Source organism: Aulonocara sp. 'chitande type north' Nkhata Bay, linkage group LG6, assembly GCF_057382095.1.
Source record: "Aulonocara sp. 'chitande type north' Nkhata Bay isolate Kocher_YH1m ecotype deep benthic linkage group LG6, A_spYH_male_GT1.1, whole genome shotgun sequence".
Taxonomy (NCBI): Eukaryota; Metazoa; Chordata; class Actinopteri; order Cichliformes; family Cichlidae; genus Aulonocara; species Aulonocara sp. 'chitande type north' Nkhata Bay.
Genome location: NC_141349.1, coordinates 21,239,879 through 21,261,970, shown reverse-complemented (window position 1 = coordinate 21,261,970; position 22,092 = coordinate 21,239,879). Strand labels below are relative to the sequence as shown.

The 22,092-nt window shown below is 40.8% G+C and overlaps 1 protein-coding gene across 1 annotated transcript; it reads right to left on the bottom strand.

The window, feature by feature from the left end:
* Positions 1 to 4,557: 4,557 nt before the first annotated feature.
* Positions 4,558 to 19,708, bottom strand: LOC147327704 (hydroperoxide isomerase ALOXE3-like). The gene is made up of 15 exons (XM_086295554.1): positions 19,678 to 19,708; positions 19,360 to 19,522; positions 18,922 to 19,126; positions 18,698 to 18,779; positions 18,350 to 18,472; positions 18,156 to 18,259; positions 10,439 to 10,605; positions 10,165 to 10,308; positions 9,672 to 9,875; positions 9,402 to 9,488; positions 9,127 to 9,296; positions 6,589 to 6,710; positions 6,285 to 6,385; positions 5,461 to 5,631; positions 4,558 to 5,288 (listed from the first exon to the last, which is right to left on the bottom strand). The coding sequence occupies exons 2-15, from the start codon at positions 19,510 to 19,512 to the stop codon at positions 5,109 to 5,111; spliced, it is 2,013 nt and encodes a 670-aa protein (XP_086151680.1). The 5' UTR covers positions 19,513 to 19,522; positions 19,678 to 19,708; the 3' UTR covers positions 4,558 to 5,108.
* Positions 19,709 to 22,092: the final 2,384 nt, after the last annotated feature.

Sequence of the window (22,092 nt, the reverse complement as noted above, 5' to 3'; positions counted from 1 at the left end):
TAAATGTGTCTGCAAGTGCATAATCCTCAGGTAAAACCAAAACGTTCCTACTAATACTTATCACTCTAGTTTTCTGTAGTAACTATTGGCACATACTCAGTTAAAAGGCACTTCAGTGCAGTAACAACACTAAATTGGTTCAACAACCACCCTGAGACAACCTAAACATTAGACCAAAGGATTAAAAATACACTGATTCGGGTACCACTTCCTGCTACAGTGTAAGGTTACAGTGAAAAGGTGTTTGTTTGATTGTGGCTTTCACTGAATTTGTGTTTTAGATGGTGAAACTAAGTGTGAGAATAGGATTACAAAACCTGCTTCTGCTAGTCATGCAGAACAGGTATGAAGTGACTCGTATTCACGGAATTGCTATTCTCTCAATTCCAGTAAAAGGTTAGAAATTAGGTTGAAATCAATAGCAAGAGCAGACTCGCTTTAAAGTATGAAGTATAAAGTCATTTCATGACCTGCATGATTCAACGGTCTTGGAGATTTCTGATGTGTAGAACTGGTTAGTGTTACGTCTCTGACATTAAATCCACAAATCTAAACAGCTCATTTTAAAATCTCCTAATTAAAAATTTTCATTGATTTTGTCTCATGTTTAATTGCCAGCAAACTTATATGATAACAATAAAAAAAATCATTACGTTTTAATATTTGCCTTAAGATTAAAGCACACAATGATTATAATGCAAAGCACGAGAGTTACGAAGCCACCGTTTTTTTTTCGAACTATAACAATGTGGTGATTATGTTGACCATTAAAAGGTTTAATGTATATTTATATAGATACACTACACTCTGAATCCTTCCAACATCATAACAGAATTCTGATGCTCCCTTTAAAACAAAGAAGAAAAAAAGGCAGGATTTTCTCCTTAGTTAACAAGAAATGTTATATTTCACTTTCCAACATTTGGAAGGGGGGCATCTTTTCTAATTTGGGATTTTGCCTGAAGTGCTATCCCTGCTGAGTTTATAAATGCCAGTTTGGCTAATTTATTTCAAGAGGAGCACAGAAAAGAGTTTATAATGATCAGTGTAGTTCTCTGTTGTGCTTTGCTGAAGTGAGCAAAGTTACTTTTGTACACTAAAATATCAGATGGTTATTTATATAAAATATAATCTTCTAATATTCTAAATGTGCCAATGAAGTGTTTATTACACTGTACAACAGAATAACAACTTGTCAAAATAGCTTCCATTAGTTGCAGAAAAAAAACTAAACTAGTTTACCTAAACTTTAGTTTACCTAAAATAAAGTTTCCCTAAACTTTAGGTAAACTAAACTATGGATCAGAACGTCAGGAATGTAGTAGGTTAACTGTAGCTCAGGAGCCAGAGCAGCCAGTATTCTTGGGTAAGATACTGAACAATAAGTTGCTTTTTAATGCATTCATCAGAGTGTGAAGGTGTGTGAATGCTAGCTAGAAACCGCTTATGCTGGCGGTAGCTCAGGAGGTAGAGCAGGCTCCCCCAGTCTGCATGTTGGGCAAGATACTAACCCTAAGTTGCTCTCTGATGCATCCAGGAGTATGAATGAGTAGTAGTTAGTTAGTTAGTGAGAACTTAAAAGCACAGAAGAAAGTGTTTGTGTGATTGGGTGAATGCTGTGTAAAGCGCTTTGAGTGCTTTGAGTAGAAAAGCGCTATATAAGAATCAATCCATTTACCACTTACCATTTACTTAGGCAAAGAAAGAAAGTGCTTGTATGAATCTGAGTGACTAGATGAATGAGGTATGCTCTAAAGTGCTATGAGTGCTCAAATTGAGTAACAAAGTGCCATGTAAGAAACAGTCCATTAGTCATTTACCAATGTGTGAATTGCAGAAAGTAACAAGTTTTGTCACTCGTTAGCTGGATTGCAAAAACAAATGAGAATTAAAATCCACTTAGAAGTTGAGGAGGCCTGCAAGCAGTCAAGGACAAATTAAGTTCATTCAGCACTAAATGTGTGATTAGGTGAGTTCAGGAGTATTATGACTACATGGTCAGCAGCAACCTCGAAAAGCAATAAAATTGGTATCATAAAAATATCTCTCTTTTTTGCAAGAGCAACACCACTACCGGGCTGTGCCCAACATAGACAGCAAAATCTATAATAGTGACAGCCATTGAAATGTTATGCTTCTGAGTTATTCAGATTCTAAATACTGCGCATACTGAGGTGCTGAACAAACAGTACAATACACGGTAATAGTCACGTTCAAGTACACAAACCCGCTGTCCAGTTTGGAATCTGAACAAGTTTATCACTGTGCGACATGGGGAAGTTCCAGATGTCTCCTTGCAGGAACCGCAAATTTCAGGGAAATTTCTGCTTTCCAGAAGAGATATGGCAGCGTAAAATGTTGCATCCTACAAACAGACAGAGGAAGTGAGAGTCTCCACAGACTGTTGAAACTTCAGCACAGTTACAAATTGCAAATACTCTTCTGTTAGAATGAAGACAATTTCCTTCCCCCCCAAAGTGGTGCTTCAGGTTTAGATTTTGCTGCACAGACCACAGGTGAACAGAGCAATTTTAGTCTCTTATTTAGCAAAACAGATCTTGCATATATTACACAGAACTCAGAGGGCATCTATTCATTTATGCATTGATTAATGAATACCTTTATTCATTATTAAATGAATAAAGGTATTAATTTAATAATAAATATCATTCAAAAACCTTTTTCAGAAAAAATATATGACAGATTTTTAAGTACAAAACAAGAAATTAAGAATTTAGTCCCAAGATTCTTATTTTTTTTTTTAAACATTTTATTATTATAACTGCTTCTCGTAGGTAAACTACTGTATACACTGACCAGCCACTTTGTTGTGTGCAACTGTTCAGCTTCTCTTTAACATAAATAAAAAAAAAAACAACAACAACAACATTTGGCAACAACTCAAAAACAACCTGCAACCTGAAGTTCAAACCAAGCATCAGAAAGGGGAAGAAAGCTGATTTAGGCTACGTCCACACGTACCCGGGTATTTTTGAAAACGCAGATTTTTCTATGCGTTTGCACTTTTCGTCCACACGTAAACGGCGTTTTCGGTCACTGAAAACTGAGATTTTTAAAAACTCCGGCCAGGGTGGAGATTTTTGAAAACTCAGTTTTTGCGTTGACGTGTGGACGAGAAAAACAGAGAAAACGCAGCGTCAAAGGTGTGCGCCTTTTTTGACGTCACACTGTGTGCCACGTTATTGTTTCGGTGAAATGAATTTCTACAATACTATTACTGTTAATTGTACTCTCTGCAGTGTTTAAATGCTTACATATACACACACAGTTACTGTCCCTCCACACATACGACTCGGTTCTGCTTCTATGCCCCATCCTTGTTTACTATTTCCCACCGAGGCTTCTAGACTTCTGATTGGCCAACATTTCTACATGGTTAGGAATATATCGCCACCTGTTGCTTTGGCATGTTCATAGCAGCGTTTTCCTTCATTTCTGCGTTTACGTGTGGACGGGATTATTTTTTAAAACGAAAACGGAAAATCTCAGTTTTCAAAATACCCGTGTACGTGTGGACGTAGCCTTAAACTTTAGACTTGGCATGGTTGTTGGTGCCAGGCAGAGTATTAGAAATCAGAGGGAAAATGCCAGACTACTACAAATAATTCGAGTTAGGACTCATTACAAGCAACACTTGTAATGAGTCATGTCTAATCTTGAAGCAGATAGGCCACACCAGGTGTCATTCCTGTCAAGACAGGAAAATGGGGCCATATTTGACATGAGCTCACTCAACTGGACAATAGGAGATTGGAAAAACACTGCCTGGTTTTGGTTTCTCTGCTCCAGTATTTAGATGGTGCAAACAACATAAAAGCATAGATCCATACAGCTTTGTATCAGTGACTATAATGGTATGGGAGGATATTTTCTTGTCAGACGTTGGTCTGCTCCTTGGTACCAATTGAGCCTTGTTTAAACACAGCGACCTACCTGAGTATTGTTGCAGACCATGTCAGTCCCTTAATTATCACAGTGTACCCATCTTCTGATGGCTGCTTCCATCAGAAGTCAGCCAGCAGTGCTGGTTTGACACCAGATCCCGGCCAGACCTGTCTGCTATGTGGGCAGTAGGATAATGTTTCATATCACAAAACTCACTTCATCTCAAACAGGTTTCTTGAGATGACAATGAGCTGTACTTAAATGGTCAAAGTCATAAGATCTCAACCCAGTAGATAAGCTTTGATTCACATCATGGATGTGTAGCTGACAAATCTGCAGCAACTGAAGAATATTTCCAACACTTTGTTCTAGCTTTGTGCTAGCAAGGTGTACCTAATAATGTGCCCAGTGAGTGTAAAGGAAATTGATATTATCACATTCTGAATTGAGATGACTGTTGTTGAGATTTGGTGCTATATAAATTGAACTGAATTGAATATAATCACATTTTTGCCACTGAGATGGTATCTACACAAAATACAGTGGCCTATGTAAACATCACTCTATTTTGCAGTGTTAAATAAATATGCTACACATGTCAACAGTATAAGCAGGCTAATGTGGATAATGCAGACCCATCTTGTTAATGTCTGTGAGCCATGTGTGTTTAATCTGTGCCATGCATTAAATGAGGCTTTAGAGAACTGATAATTTAGAATATGATGCTAAAATACAATCAGGTTTCAGCAAAGAAACAAAGAAACCAAGTGCACATTGGTGGCCGAGATGAAGTAGCAGTCTCAGGCGAAGTTTAGGGTGTTCATGTTGTCTAACTCATCAAAAAGCTGTTTGGGTTTAGCTCAAGAAAATTGAAACATTAAAATAATGAAAATATAAACAATGAAATGCAGTAAATGTTTTCTAAGAAGAAAATACATCATGATCAGGAGATCAACTGTCTCAAAACAGACACCCCCAAAAATCAAACATTTTTCATTTCAAATCAGATGATTCAAGATTGTAATGCAAAAAAAGAATCACATTTTAACACAGATGAAAAAAATTACAGTTTAGTATATAGTGATTATAAGTAGTAAGTTCTTTGTTCTATTTCATCAGTAAAAGTCAGAACTTAGAGGTCTTTCCCTGCTGTTGTTTGAAGAGGGAACTGAATTTTGTCTCACAGCTGAGTCTTCTAATATTCAAATGGCCACACTGTTTTCTAACTCTGCCGGATCCATGTAGGTGTATGGCACTTCTAAACGCTTGTTTCTGGCTTTAATAACTAAACTTAAATCTTCAAGCTCCATCTGAAAATCCTTTAGTATTTTGCGAGGAATTTCCTCAATGAAATGCTCCTCCGGGTACTGGCCAAGAGGGACCTGATGAGAACAATGATACATTTAAGTTTTCTTCAACAAAATTCAATTAAAACAATTATTTGTTTTTATTCAAAATAGGCTCTTGGAATGATTGTATACAGTTGTAATGTGTTTACAAAAATTTAATTCAGACATAATTCCTGTCATTCTTAATGAAATCTTTGCTGCTTACAAAGTCACTGGACTGCTTGCTGAGTAACCACACGGTGGCCATGCCCTGAACTGTTACATTGACGTCAGGGAAGGTCGCCAACATTGTGGCCTCGCTTGTCGTCCCCTTTGTGGTCGGTGGCGGGAGTTGCAGGGAGATGGGAGTGTTGGGCATCCAGCCACCATAGTCATACTGCATTTGATCAAGAAGTAAAAGATAACTGATTAAAAAGTAAAATGATGGTGTAATAATGGCGTTTAATGTATAATTCCTTCTTTCTTTCTTTTTTTATATTGGTGATATAGTACCTGTAGTTTTATGGTACTATTTATATAATTATTCACATTTTCTCTTTGCATGACCAGTTTAGTTTAACTTCACTGATTTTGGAAGAAATGCCTCAACAACTGCAGCTTGTCAGTACCATGACTGGGTATAAACAGAGTATGTTAGAGAGCCAGAGTTTCTCAGATGTAAATATACATAAATACAGTTTGGTTTTAGAGCAACACATGCTCTCATCCAGATGACATCTTTTTCAGAGAAGGACTTACATATTTCAGCAAGACAGTGCTGAACCCCATATTGCATCTATCACATCATAGTTTCATTATGGAAGAGTCTGGATGCTGAACTTGCCTTGCTGCAGACTAGACCATTCACCAGTTGAAAACATTTGATACATCATGAAATGAAGAACAGGATAAAGACCCAGGACTGTTGAGCAGCTAGAATCCTAAATGAGATGGATCATCATTGCTCTCCCAAAGGTCTCCTAGGTTCTCAGATGTTCATGCACTGTTGTTTTAAAAAAAAAAAGTGAAACTGTTTATACAAGGACTCACCTGTCCAGAGTTCACGGCTGCATGCTGGGCTGAGCAAGTGAAGATCACCATGGTGACAAACTTGACCAACTCAGTCACACAAGTAAATGTCTGAGGAATTCCTGTTGAGCAGAAAACCCCCCCAGCATCAATTGCATTGAGGTGAACAAACAAAGATTGGATTTATGTTTGGATTATAATTATATATACTGTTTATGATACACCCTCTGGTGCCCCTGGACACATCATCAGTGATGTAACATCTCAGTACTAAGGATCAATCAACTTTATCATAATAAGAACTGAACATTTCTTTGAAGCCAACCTGTTTCTGCTTGAGAAAAGAAACCATGTTCAAAAATGTCCAAAATCCACTTCTGAAGTTCAGAGTCCTGCTGGACTTCACTGTCACTCTTGTAGTAGTAGCCGAGCATTCCCTGCACAAACCTTTGAGAAATTGGATGAAATATGCTTTCATTATTTATTTCATTCATTTTACTTAGGGATGGTAGATATCTGTAAGTATTAGACACACCTTTCATTTTAAGAGAAGTACTAACACCTTCTGAGAAACTTTAATTTAAAAAATTGAACAATGTTTAACATTAGTCTGTACTTAAAGCTGAACTTAATATACTAATGTCTCATCTGAGTGCCTACAGGAACCACAGAACTTCCTGTGGTACTTGCTTAGCTTGATCACTCAACCATCCTACGCGGCGCCTCCTATTTTGACCTCGGGACTTCCAGGCCATACTCCGCACCGGCCACTTGATTATGGCGCTCCATGCCCCTGCCTGCTAGCATCTTGCAGTCTACTCTTATGTGCTGGATTATCTCAGGGGCATTTTTACACAGCATGCAACTGGGGTCTTGCTTGATGTGATAGACCCCAGCCTCTATGGAGCTTGTTCCTGTGCTGCCAAGATTAGTGTCTCTGTGTTGTCTTTCACTCCAGCTTTGTCCAGTCACTGGTAGGATTTCTGGATGTCAGCCACTTCCTCTATCTGCCTGTGGTACATTCCACCAGCAGATAGAGGAATGCCCCACAGGAAGTGGTGTGGGGCATTGAGTCATAGGCCTTTTGTAACCAATCCAGGCAGTGCACAGGTTGGTCAGCCTAGTCTTGCAGTTTTAAGCGACTGCTTTGTCTACCAGTAGCTGGTGTTTTGCTCTTCTGGTATTTCCATTTTCAGTGTCTCTCATCGACTAGAAGCTGGTTCATTTGTGCTGTCAGACACTCGTGGACTGCAGTCAGCTTCTTCAGCCAGTAGGCGTGAATCAAGTCAGGGCCTGGTGCTGTCCAACTCTTCATACTGGAGACCCTTTCTTGAATGACTCTGTTCACGGAGATTGCTGTGGTCTGCTCTTAGATCCACTAGCCACTGAGCATTGATGCCATGGGTTGGGTTCTTCTCCCATATGCTCTTCCACTATTGCTCTGTTTCCAGCCTTGGTGCTGCTATTCTCATATTGTTCCCCTGCCATTAAGAGTACACCATGGCTGGTTCTGTGGAGAACAGCTGGTTTATTCTCCTGCTTTCTATCTCTTTGGTGTACCTCTTCAAGTTTGCCAAGGCTATGAGTCTTTGCTTGGCCGTAGCACCTTTTTCATTGCACCTTTCTGCAGCTCCGATAGTTGGCTAACCTCCCTCCGTGCTACCCTTATCTTGGCCTCTATTCTCCTTCTCCATGTAGGGCACTGCTCCTTGTGGCTGTTGAACTTGTAGCGAAGTATCTCACTGATCACTGTTGCCGTGGTGTAGATCAGCTGGTTAGTCTCAGTCTTGTCCATAGTGCAGCATTCACATCATCTAGTATACGGGTGTCAAACTCCAGGCCTCGAGGGCAGGTGTCCTACAGGTTTTAGATATCACGCATGTGAATCGAATGATTAGTTCATAACCAGACCTCTGGAGAACTTCAAGACATTTTGAGGAGGTAATTTATCCATTTAAATCAGCTGTGATGGATCAAGGACACATATAAAACCTGCAGGACACCGGCCCTTGAGGCCTGGGGTTCGACACCCCTGATCTAGTAGATCTTCTGAGGGTACTTCACATAGTCTTAGTAACCAGCCATGAAGGATCCAGGTTTCCAGCTTTGCCATGATCTTATCTCTCAGGTCAGTTCCTCTCGTGCTCAATGATCCTTCTTCCATCGCACTTGGGGCCCCCACCCAATCTCAGGTGGAGGTGATGATATCTCCCCCTTGACCTGTCATCCTAGCTTCCCCTTGCCGTAGCATTTGTGTTGTACCTCGTCAATCTCTAGCTGTCTGAGCAGTTCCATCTTCTGAATGTTGGAAAACATTCCCCAAGTTGTTTCGCCATCAATCTGGATGCTGGGTATCGAAGATTCCATAGGTCCCTCATCCTAGTCACGTAACCCTTCCACTGGGGTTACTTGCTTAGTAGCATTCCAACAGCGCCTGTTTTCATCTCTTTCTTGTGTGTTAATTTTGTGTTCATTTTTTCAATGATCTTTTATTGGGAAACCAAATTGAAAAAATAATGTTCCCGGTCCTGGGCCAACTCCCAGAATCCGGGAGGAGGCCCAGGGGCAGACCCAAGACACGCAGGAGAGATTATATCTCTTGGCTGGCCTGGGAACACCTTGGTGTTCCCCCAGACAAGCTGGAGGAGGTAGCTGGGGAGAGGGAGGTCTGGGCTTCTCTGCTTAGGATGCTGCCCCCGCGACCCGGCCCCCGATAAGCAGAAGACGATGGATGGATGGAAAACAGAATTGTAAAATGACATAAATAAAATAAAAATAATAAACTAACAAATAATAAAATATTATTGTTATAACAGAACTGCAGCAGCTTGGTGGCGTCATTAAGAGGGCAAAACTACCATACCTGTGGATGATATCCCAAACCTTTAGGCCATCATCCCTGTAGTAGAAGTTTGGCACAGCTTCTAGGCCACGTTCAGCAATGTCATCTGGCATACAGAGGGAGCTGTAGGTCATTGAGGACACTGACCTCTTCAGGATTGTAAACATGCCCTCTCCACCTGATGATGCAAACTAGAGAATGGGTAGCTCACAGTTAGAGACAAATGTTGTACATGACACTGAAAAAGAAACAGTTATTTAGGTAAAGGTCTAGTGAGTGTGCTGTTCTTTGCATACCTGAGTGAAAGCGCCAGTGTCAGAAATGAGAAGGCGTCGAGCTAAGAAGTTGATCTGCAGAGTGTAGCGTGTGTGAAGTTTGAGGAGCTGAGGGAAAGAGGGAACTCTGTTAGTGCTAGATTGGGGCAAAACTTTGGCATTTATTATGCTGAGATACGCTGTTGCACAATCAAATGTCCTTTGTGGACACATTGATAAACTCAAATGCTTTCAACGTTATTTAAAATTATTTACAAACCAAAACACTGAGTTTCAGCAAACGTCAGTTACCTTGTACAGAGGATGCACCATGGGCACGTTGCGCAGCAGTGACACTGCAAAAACCTCAGCCAGCAAGTGCGTGCGCAGAAGGTGAGCATTGAGCTGATGGTGATTGAAATCTGCACTTCTTACAAAAATCTTGGCGATCAACCAGTCGTACTCAGAATCAGTAGGAAGAAAGATCGGATTGTCATCTGATGGAGTCTGCTTCAGCTATACAAGGACAGGGTCAAGTGATAAGTCAAATTATTAGTTATTTTTAATATCCGTCTTTCTTCTACAGCATGTCTTTTGTCCTTCTCCCTCTCCCCTCACTCCCAACTTGTCGTGGGAGGTGGCTTCTGACAGAGGTTTCTTCCTGTTAAAAAGGGAGTTTTCCTTTCCAGTTGCCAAAGTGCTTGCTCACAAAGAATTGCCTGATTATTGGGATTTTCCTCTCATATTTACCATAGAAAATATATATATTTTGCTATGTAAATAAAGCTCATCTGAACTGAATTACCTGAATAGCAATCGGCATTAGTTTATTATCAGGATCTTTGTGGAGCAGGACGAGAGGAGCCATCAAGTACTGCTTCTTCCCATTGATGGTGTTTGCTTTCACTCCATCCAGAAGCTTGTAGTCACACAGGAATATGTTCCCTTTCTGTTTGAAAGTTCAGGTTATTTCAGCAGTGTGTATATTCAGTGAATGTGTAAGTGCATTTATTGCAATGACCAAGTAGCTGATTTAAGAAACATTTCTTTCTCCTTTTTTTGTGTCTTTCTACAGTCACCTTCATTTCATCTGCAAGGTCGCAACGACTGCGGGGAAAGACCATGTCATCAGTGACAGGGAAGTTACTGGGCAGGGTTGTACAACACTGGATCAAAATGGGGTTGACACCATTTAGAAACTGGTAGCCAAAGAAAGCATCTTCTTTCCAGTGTTCCTGAACATATTCTGCAAAAAAAAAAAAAGAAAAAGAAAAAGAATATGTTCCTTTTTTAAACTAGCCTACAAATTTTGCTACATTTCTAACTTTGTGTCAGAAGTTCAGTGTCTGAGAGTCTTGATTATGTGAAATGTATAAAAAGTCATAAGCTCTCTCTAGTGAGCTTTATTAGATATTGAAACCATATTCTACTTGTTAGATCACCTGTCATAAGATAAAATGAGACTTTATATTCTCAGTTTTAAACATCAATCAATAGCTATAAACATATATAATATATATGTTTTTGCAGAACAGACTGTATAATGTTCTTATTATTCAGGAAAATCGACTATGTAAGGCAAGGCAAGGCAAGGCAAGTTTATTTGTATAGCACAATTCAACAACAAGGTGATTCAAAGTGCTTTACAGAGACATTAGAAACAAGAACACGTGGACGGACAGCTTTACCGCGACCTCGGCACCACACCGTGGTTATATTAACTGCACTCCAGATAAGAACCCGCTACACTCTTTTCTTATTCATTCACACTCTCTCCTTTAACATGAGTTTAAGCTAGTAATATCAATATGATGTCATAGCAGATATAACACCGTCACCCTCCGTCATTGCTTTAATTGGAATGTTTCCGTTTCGTTTCTTTTTTTTTGTTGTCGCTCACAGTTCATGTGGTTTCTTTCTTTCTCTTGTCTTTCACTGCTGTGGTCACCTACTTCCCCACTCACCTACAAACAACACCCTCTATCTCTCCATATTTTCACAACACGATCACGCAAACACATCAGCTCAACGGCAGCACATTCACAACAGCCTCACAGCACGCACAGACTTGCAGGACACATAAGCAAGCCACGCTTGTTCATATTAGTGAATATTCACACACATAGTCAGACTTATGGAGTCTCTCACCACACTTCTTTTTCTCTTTCTATTTACAAACAAGGGATGTTTCCATATTCTCTCCACCTGTCTAAACGAAACACCCAGCATACATCATTAGACATACACGCACAATTAAGGGCATGCTGAGGTTTGTCACATGGAATGTAAATGGAGCTGGCACCAGAGGAAAGAGGTTAAAAATATTTAACCAGCTTAAAAAACTACAGGCAGATGTTGTTTTATTACAAGAAACTCACAAACCTGTCACAGGTTTAAATGAACTTAAAACACCTGAGTTTCCTAACGTGTTTGCAGCCGGTTATAATTCTAGACAACGGGGAGTAGCAATTTTAATACATAAAAATGTTAATTTTACAATACTCGATACAGTTATAGATCCAGAGGGTAGATTTCTAATTATTAAACTATCAATATTGAACAAAAAACTATGTATTGTTAGTATATATGGTCCAAATGTTGATGAACCTTCATTCTTCCACGGTTTTTTTAGTGCACTCTCTGAACACCTTGATTGCACACTCATTCTTGGCGGTGACCTCAACCTTGGACTAAATGAAGAAATGGATAGGCTCAACACAACAGGAACTCAGCGTAATTGGCAGTCCACAAATATAATCAAACAGTATATGAACGACTTTGGTCTTTGCGATGCATGGCGCTCTCTTCACCCCACCAGTAAGGAATATACTTTTTTCTCGCATGTTCATCACTCTTACTCTCGTCTGGATTATTTTTTGGTCAGCAGCTCACTGCTGTGTGACATTTCAGACACTGAGATTCATCCTATAGCTGTCAGCGATCATGCTCCTGTATCTTTAACACTAATGCACAAGAATAATACTACGCCAAGTAAAAACTGGAGATTTAATATATCACTACTTAAAGATGAAGACTTTATTAAATACTTTAAAAAGGAATGGACTTCATATTTAGACTTTAATGACACTCCCGGAATATCTGCTTCTGTTCTATGGGAAGCAGGGAAAGCTGTGATGAGAGGTAAAATAATTTCTTTCTCATCACACAAAAAGAAAGAAGAAAACAAAAATATTCAGGAATTAGAAAAAAACATCAAATCACTAGAAGAAGCCTACGCGTCCCACCAAGATCAGGAAACATTGAACAAAATATGCAAAACAAAACTAGAATTAAATGAAACTATTAATAAAAAAACACAATTCCTTATACAAAGACTTCGCTTACAGAATTTTGAACACAGTAACAAATCAGGTCGATTTCTAGCTAACCAGCTAAAAATAAATAAATAAAAAATAACTATATGTGCTGCTAAAGATTTATCGGGGAACACAATATATGATCCTGGAAGAATAAACAACATTTTTAGGGATTTCTATGAAACTTTATACTCACCACAAATAAACCCATCTAAAAATGAAATTGATCTGTTTCTTGACAACGTAACTCTTCCAAAATTACTAGACAGTCAAGCAATGGAACTGGATTCGCCACTGACGCCAAGTGAACTCCAGGAAGCCCTGATAAGTATGCCCAATAATAAGGCTCCAGGTCCAGACGGCTTCCCTGCAGAATTCTACAAAGAATTCTGGACAATTTTGGCACCAGTATTCCACAGCATGTTGCAGGAAATCGAGGAAAAGGGCAGACTACCACCAAATATGAATTCTGCCAACATTAGTCTCCTGCTAAAACCAGGCAAAGACCCTTTATTTCCCTCAAGCTATCGTCCAATTTCTCTTTTAAATGTAGACCTTAAAATAATCTGCAAAGCTCTCTCAAAGAGATTAGAGAAAATGACCCCCCTCTTAATTCATCCTGACCAAACTGGTTTCATAAAAGGTCGGCACTCCTCAACAAACACTCGTAGATTACTTAATTTAATAGACTACTCATACGATAAAAACATCGAAACCATAATATTATCTCTAGATGCAGAAAAAGCATTTGACAGAGTTAATTGGAAATTTTTATTCGCAACTTTACACAAATTTGGTTTTGGAAACTCTTTCATAAACTGGATAAGAATATTATACAATTCCCCAACGGCTCGTATCAGAACAAATGACCAGACATCCTCCAGCTTCTGTCTCCTGAGGGGCACCAGACAGGGATGCCCACTCTCCCCTTCACTTTTTGCAATTTTTATCGAACCTCTAGCAGCAGCATTTAGACAGGCTACAACAATTAAGGGCATAAAATGTAAGAACATAGAACATAAAATCAGTCTCTATGCGGATGATGTGTTGCTTTTTCTGCAAAACACACAAACCAACCTCTCTGAGGTAATTACTTTAATAAACTGGTTTTCAAGAGTTTCAGATTATTCAATTAACTGGCCAAAATCTACAGTTCTCCCCATTAACTGCTCCTTCCATAATTCTTCCTCTGCCCCACTGCAATCCGGAAATATTAAATATTTAGGTATTAATGTCTCTCCTAAGCTTTCAGACTTAACTAAACTAAACCACATCCCACTTCTAAAGAAAGTAGAAGGCGATCTGACTAGATGGAAATCTTTACCCATATCACTCATGGGAAGGGTCGCCACTATAAAAATGATGATCTTGCCAAAAATAAATTACTTATTTTTGATGATCCCTAACAAACCATCACAAGATTGGTTCAGATCTCTGGATTCATATATTTCCAAATTCCTTTGGAAAGATAAACCCCCGCGTATTAGCTTAAAAACGCTACAAAGAACCAAGGATAGAGGAGGATTAGATCTGCCTAATTTTCACCAATACTTCTTAGCCAACAGGCTTCAGTTCATCTCAGAATGGTTAAAACATACCTTCTTAGTTGAGCCCTGGCTAGATGTTGAACAGGCACTATGCAAGGATCTAGAGATTTCAGACCTACCATTTATTAGCTCAAACATCAAAAGACATGAATGCTTTAAAAGTATCAACATCAGCTTTTCTCTAACAGCATGGTGGGAGTTTCTAAAAATAACGGAGTCTTCATTAATCCCATGCAAACGTACACCTATCTGGAATAACCCTGACATATTACAAAACAATAATATGATTAATTTCCCAGAATGGAGTTGTAAAGGAATTAAATACTTAGAACATATATTAGAGGGAACAGAATTTATTCCATTTGACAGACTAGTTGAACAATATGGGATCAACAAGACAAGGTTTTTAGAATATCAACAAATTAAATCCATAGTAAAAAAGAAATTTAACCTCAGTCAAGTTGAATTACAAACACCACTAAGTGCGGCACATTTTCTTACTCTTAAATCCCCCAAATTATTATCTAAAATATACAGAACACTTTCTAAATTAGATGAATCAATATCCCTTCCTACTGCAAAGTGGGAAGCAGATTTATCAGTCAACCTAGACCAAAACTTCTGGTCTCAGATTTGCTTAAAAACTTTTAAATTAATTAAAAATCCCAGTCTGCAATTAATACAATACAAAATACTTCACAGAGTGCACTATACAGGTCATCGGATGTTCAAGATGGGCTTTACATCTTCCAACAACTGCTCACACTGTCAAGGCAATACACCAGACAATTACATCCACGCTCTTTGGTTCTGTCCACCAGTGCAAAAGTTTTGGCGCGAGATATGTGAAGACTTATCAAAGTGTCTGAAATGTAACATTCCAACTTCCCCCTTAGTGTGTCTACTGGGCAGCTTAGATAATGTCACTTCAGAAAAGAATATAGCCCATATGATTTCCACTGCCCTATGCATAGCCAAGAAAACAGTCCTCATGAACTGGAAAAATAAAAATAATCTTAATTCTAACCAATATAGAAATTATCTATTAGATTACATTAGTCTTGACACAGCCTCTGCCACCACATTAGATCAATTGCTCTGGGCCCCTTTTATCAGCTCCATCACCTAGTGGGGGTGGGGGGTCATAGTTTGGTCACGCCTTCACTGTTGTGATTGGTGAGGGGGTAGGGACAGGCTTAGGGCGTCGGGGGGTTCCCCGGAGGCATCTTCTTTGGGGGGCTCAACCCGGGGTAGCGGTCACGTCCGGTTGGGGGCTCCGTTGGCTCTCAGGTGACTGTTTCCTCGCGGCTGCGTGCAGCGGGGCTAGGGGAGGGTCTGTGCTGACGGGCGTGGGTTACTGACCTGGCAACCTGGCTGCCCCTGGGTGGGTCCGGGATGGGCGTGAGGTTCTGGGGGCGCTCCGTCTCTGGGCTGGGGCCCGGGCTGGGCCTCGGGGGCTTGGGTCCTGGTTGGTGTGTTGCCGGGGTTGTGGGCGGGTGGGTACGTGGGGGCCCGGCCCTGGAGCAGGGTGCCGCCGGTGCGTCGAGCCGCCTGGGGGGCTCTTCAACTGGTGGGGGGGATGGTCACATCTTGCAGGAGCTTTCTTCTCTTCAGGAACTCTCTGCGGGAGGGGGAGATACAGGAGAGGTGGAGGAAGATCTCAGCCTGGGCGTTTACCGTCTTATGTAGTCTGGAAGATGTGTGGATGGTGGGGTGGGTGCAGTTTTCTCTGTGGTGGGGTTGGGTGGACTGTCCAGGGCTCTGTGGAGCCGGAGGGCGCTACTGCACTGGGCCCAGGTCTGATGGGCCTGGGCCCCCCTTCCCTGGCGGGTCGCGGAGGATGGGAGTGCCTACTGGGGTCAGCGGGGGAGCTGGCCCCAGGGAGGGGTTACCTGCCCCTCCCTTCCTTCCCTCCCCATCTCCAGCTGCCTCCCTCTTCCCGCTCCTCCACAACCACCCACACATGCAGGGCCTTGGAGTGGGGGTATGTCACCAGGGTGCAGAGGAGGCTACCCCCCCCCCCCCCCCCTGTCCCCTTCTGGCTGCCTCTGCCTCAATTTTATCCCACAACTTAGACATTCACATTATTCACACTCTCATTACACATACATATAGGATCTTGGGGGTGGGCACAATCACGGAGTCCAAATTACCATCAGGGTGTATACCTCACCCCTGACGTCGTTGCCCACCTCTCAATTTTAAATACACTTAGTCATTGAGGGCTAGCAGGAGGGACCATGCGCTTACCTGCTGCTCCTTGGCAGGTAGCTCCATGCCCTCCTGGGTTTTAATTGCACCTTAGAACACATATGCATCAACACTACAATGAGCGGGTGGAGGGAGGTTTGGAGTCTTCTCCCACCCCCATTCTCTGCGGCCTGCTGGAGCGGGAGGGCTAGTAGGAGGAGTTGGCCGTCCGACTGCGGTCTGGGGTGTGGGGCCTCCCTGCTGCTGCGGAGTCGGGGTGGTCTGCCTCTCCCCACCGCAGGGAAAAGGGTAACACCACCTGGGTCTGGGTGCAATTCCCCCCTCCAGGGGCAAGGGTACCTAGACCCGGTTTGTAGAGTACGCTTGGGGAGTGTGATTGTGTGTACAGCGTCTCTTTATGTCTGTCTCCACGTTGGTTGAGTGTGGAGTGAGTGCATATGAGAGCATGAGGGTGGGAATGGATGTTTGTATCTGTGTGTGCCTGTATGTCTGTGTCTATATGTCAGGTTGGGTATCAGACGCCACCTCTCTGGGGACACCTCAGGCCCTCCAAGGTTTGGAGGCCTATCTCCACCCACCACCTCTTCCCCTGCCGGTGGCGGACTCCCTCAGGTGTCGGTGTGTTGGTGGTTCTTTGTGTCTGGGGGTGGGCGTCCGGGTGCACACCGGCTCACTCCTTGGCGGCCGCCTGTCGGGGCCTGGGGCCTGGGGCTCGCTCGGGCCCCTTTGGAGGTGGGGTGCCCCCGGCCTCTCGGCCTGGGGCTCGGTCACTCAGGCACAGCTGACTGCCGGCGGAGCTCACGGGTGCGTCACTGCAACTCCCCCTGACTTCTGCTCCGCGGCTGCTGGGCGAGCCCTCATCTGGGACTCTCCTCAGCTCTTACTGGAACAGTGGCGCGGCTGCCCCTCTGTTGGTCTTCCTTGGTCTCTTGTGTTCTGGGGGCCTCTGGATGTCTGGAGTTTTGATCTCCTCCATACCCGCTTCACACCCTGGAGGACGGGGCTGTGGCCCCCCCACACTCCCTAGCAGATCATTACATGGAGAAACCTTTGGAATGCAAGCATGCTGATCCACACAGGTATGCACACATGGGTATTCACAGACGCGGACTAAAGCTTTCTTGGCTGCTGCCTCAAAGCACACTGTGCGCTGTCTATCTTGCGTGCTGCACAATATCGTTTATTATTTAGTAAATATTGATATCTATGACTAGCTAGTTTATTGTGATGGTGCTTTGTTTTCTCTATTATTATGTTGCTCTTTGTTGTTTGCTGTCTCCTCTGTTTGTTTTTTTTGTTTGTTTTTTTTTTTTTTCTCCATACAGGTGACCCAGGAGTTCTTTTTTTTTTTTTCTCTCTCTTCCCCCCCCTTCTCACCGTCTCTTCTCCCCTTTGGTTTTCTTTCTTTCTCTCCCCCTCTTTCTCTCATTCATTCCCCCTGTCCTATTTATTAAAAAAAAAAGAAAAAAAAAAAAAATGACAAAGGATGAACTGAAGCTCTGCCATCACGTAATGTCGCATACTGCTGTTTCTGATGTCATTTAAAAAAAAAGAAAAAAAAAAAAGAAACAAGAACAAATAAAAAGCATGATTTAAAATTGATTAAAACAAGCAAATAAACTGTGTATACTGATATAGTAATACTTCAAAGGTAACAGTTAAGTACATATTATTATGCACAAAGTATAAGTACTCGATACTCCAACTATGATGTTAGTTACCTGATATTTCAGTCTTTTTGCAGCAAAACACTCGATTGATGCTGTCAATATTATCCCACTTCTCCTTACGGTTATCCAGTCCCTTCAGCTTCAGCTCAGTCAGTCTGAAACAGAAGAGCACATTCATCTTATTTCTTTATTATATTTAACATAGTTATAGTTTTGATAGGTAAAGAGAAAAAAAAGAACTTCACCCTGTGGAAGCAGTGTAGACAAACTCTGTAGTTTTGGTGAAGGAGAACTGAACCTCTGATGGCAGAAAAATTGGGTTTTGTGCCTTCAAGGAGTGAGGTATTCCCTCTGCATATGCATCCCAGCTGAGAAAAAGAAATTGCAGTTTCAATTCACAAAACATAATATATGAATAATATAGTTTACAATGCATTTTTTAATTAATCCCAGCAGACAAACAATATATTGTAATGCTTAATTTTAAGGTTAAATATCATTAGTATTAGGATATTCAGCTATAACTGGACAGCATTTGTATTCTAGTTTCAGGAGCTGTAAGGCCAAAATATGTATAAGCTCTGAATTCTCACCGATAGTCTTCCTCTCGCTGCTGAATCTCTTGCTGCCGACTGTACCTGCCAAGATGATGGTTGTCTTCAAAGACTCTCAGAGCTAATTAAGAAAAAATGGTTTCAAGTTGTTCTTGTAAATATGGTATATACTGTATTAGGAAACTGCTTCAGCCTCATTACAAACTTTGTTTTACATCTGCAATGGTTTGAACAAGATTTAAGATGAGCACAGTTTCCCAAACCTTTTCCATCTTTGAAGCGGTGCACCTTGCTATCAGCAATCCAGCGGTAGACGGGAAAGCTGTAGATGTCTCCTTCAGGGGATTTCACTTCCACCTTGGCACAAAACCAATCAACTTCTGGGAACAGTGGGAGAGACTGTTTGTCTAACTCTATCAGCACAAGATTTCCAAGGGAAGTGGAGCAGGACACCTTAAACTTTGATACCTAAAGAAATGACATAGCAGTTTGTGCTGAGCTGTAACACTCGAGCATACAATTCCTCTTATAATTTACTGTGGTCCATGAAGTGAACTGTTTGCTTTGACCATCTTCATGGTGATAGATTTCAACTTTACATAAATCACAGTTAATAATTCCCTTATTTCCCTAAAAGTTTGCATGTATAATGTCATATAGGGAACCTGAAAAAATCATGGAGGTGGCCATCCCAGACTTACAGCTCCTCTGACGAAGGATGTAGCCCCTTTCAAGCCCATGAGCCACTTGCGATCACTCTCCCCATCTGTGCCCACCAGCTTAATGAAGACATTGTTGAGAGTAGTGGAATTAAGGCGATCACCAGTGAATACGGTCACTTTATACTGCACCATTTTTCAAATCCTGGTAGGGGGAGAATTATAATCACTCTTAGCACTGATTTGGAAATGTAAGCAGTTAAAATTGTGACATCACAATTAAAAGAATTTGAAGACATTATCTAAATGCCTTTTTTGACCCACAATTTCTGACTGAAATCCTGTGAAAATATCTCTTACCTTTGTAAATGAGACGAGGAAGTTTCTTAGAATAACTGTTCTGTCAGAACTTGCCCCTTTTTATTTACTCAGTTTAGTGGGAGTGTCCGCCTTCCCTGCTGCGGCACCACCGACCACGCCCGCCACAGTGTAGATACAACACTGGTTCATCCTTTGAGTGATTTTTATGCTTGAATGATTCTCAGGTCACTGTTCACAGGCACCCACATGGTCAGTGAGGTGCCTAGATCCTCCACTTTTAAATGTCTCACAGCGCAATGCTTAGCATATTTTGGTTCCTGCAACTGGTCCGTCGGTTATTGTCTCCCCCGAAACACTTCTCTTGTGCTTTTGGAAATCAGTTTTTTCCTATTTCTATTTTATTTTTTTTCCATTTCCGTTGTGTTTTGTGTGCTTTTGCAGCGGTTTTCATATTGCTGGTGTTTTCTTTAGTTGCAGTCCGTTTGGCCTCTCAGGGCCACCGTAACCACCAGTGTAATGTGCCTCTACATAGAATTGTATCCTTGTTGGACTGTTTATAGGAAAATAAAAATCTGTTATTTTTGTTAATGAGCCAGAATAATAACTAAACAATGGCTCTGTGAGCATGGTCATGAAATCAAAGTGGGTAGTGGTAAATACAGTTAAGTTGTTTTGCCTCCGTTAATAATTATATTATGTAAAAAAAAAAAAGTTTAAATGGTGTGGTGATATTTGTTCACTGATTTCAGGAGTTTGGTGGGCTTCAAGTTGTTGGTCCATCTATGGGGGATACAAAAGTGGAAAACGTATTCATGTGCAGCAAACTGGAATGAAGGGCGGAGTTTCCTTCCACGAGAAAAAATATGTTTGCACAATCATCAGTCAACACTCACTTTGCTGTAATGTGTGCAGCACAATAGTTTTTGTGTTAAATATCAGTAGAGTTAAAGAGAAAAGGATTTTAAATGTGTCTGCAAGTGCATAATCCTCAGGTAAAACCAAAACGTTCCTACTAATACTTATCACTCTAGTTTTCTGTAGTAACTATTGGCACATACTCAGTTAAAAGGCACTTCAGTGCAGTAACAACACTAAATTGGTTCAACAACCACCCTGAGACAACCTAAACATTAGACCAAAGGATTAAAAATACACTGATTCGGGTACCACTTCCTGCTACAGTGTAAGGTTACAGTGAAAAGGTGTTTGTTTGATTGTGGCTTTCACTGAATTTGTGTTTTAGATGGTGAAACTAAGTGTGAGAATAGGATTACAAAACCTGCCTCTGCTAGTCATGCAGAACAGGTATGAAGTGACTCATATTCACGGAATTGCTATTCTCTCAATTCCAGTAAAAGGTTAGAAATTAGGTTGAAATCAATAGCAAGAGCAGACTCGCTTTAAAGTATGAAGTATAAAGTCATTTCATGACCTGCATGATTCAACGGTCTTGGAGATTTCTGATGTGTAGAACTGGTTAGTGTTACGTCTCTGACATTAAATCCACAAATCTAAACAGCTCATTTTAAAATCTCCTAATTAAAATTTTTCATTGATTTTGTCTCATGTTTAATTGCCAGCAAACTTATATGATAACAATAAAAAAAATCATTACGTTTTAATATTTGCCTTAAGATTAAAGCACACAATGATTATAATGCAAAGCACGAGAGTTACGAAGCCACCGTTTTTTTTTCGAACTATAACAATGTGGTGATTATGTTGACCATTAAAAGGTTTAATGTATATTTATATAGATACACTACACTCTGAATCCTTCCAACATCATAACAGAATTCTGATGCTCCCTTTAAAACAAAGAAGAAAAAAAGGCAGGATTTTCTCCTTAGTTAACAAGAAATGTTATATTTCACTTTCCAACATTTGGAAGGGGGGCATCTTTTCTAATTTGGGATTTTGCCTGAAGTGCTATCCCTGCTGAGTTTATAAATGCCAGTTTGGCTAATTTATTTCAAGAGGAGCACAGAAAAGAGTTTATAATGATCAGTGTAGTTCTCTGTTGTGCTTTGCTGAAGTGAGCAAAGTTACTTTTGTACACTAAAATATCAGATGGTTATTTATATAAAATATAATCTTCTAATATTCTAAATGTGCCAATGAAGTGTTTATTACACTGTACAACAGAATAACAACTTGTCAAAATAGCTTCCATTAGTTGCAGAAAAAAAACTAAACTAGTTTACCTAAACTTTAGTTTACCTAAAATAAAGTTTCCCTAAACTTTAGGTAAACTAAACTATGGATCAGAACGTCAGGAATGTAGTAGGTTAACTGTAGCTCAGGAGCCAGAGCAGCCAGTATTCTTGGGTAAGATACTGAACAATAAGTTGCTTTTTAATGCATTCATCAGAGTGTGAAGGTGTGTGAATGCTAGCTAGAAACCGCTTATGCTGGCGGTAGCTCAGGAGGTAGAGCAGGCTCCCCCAGTCTGCA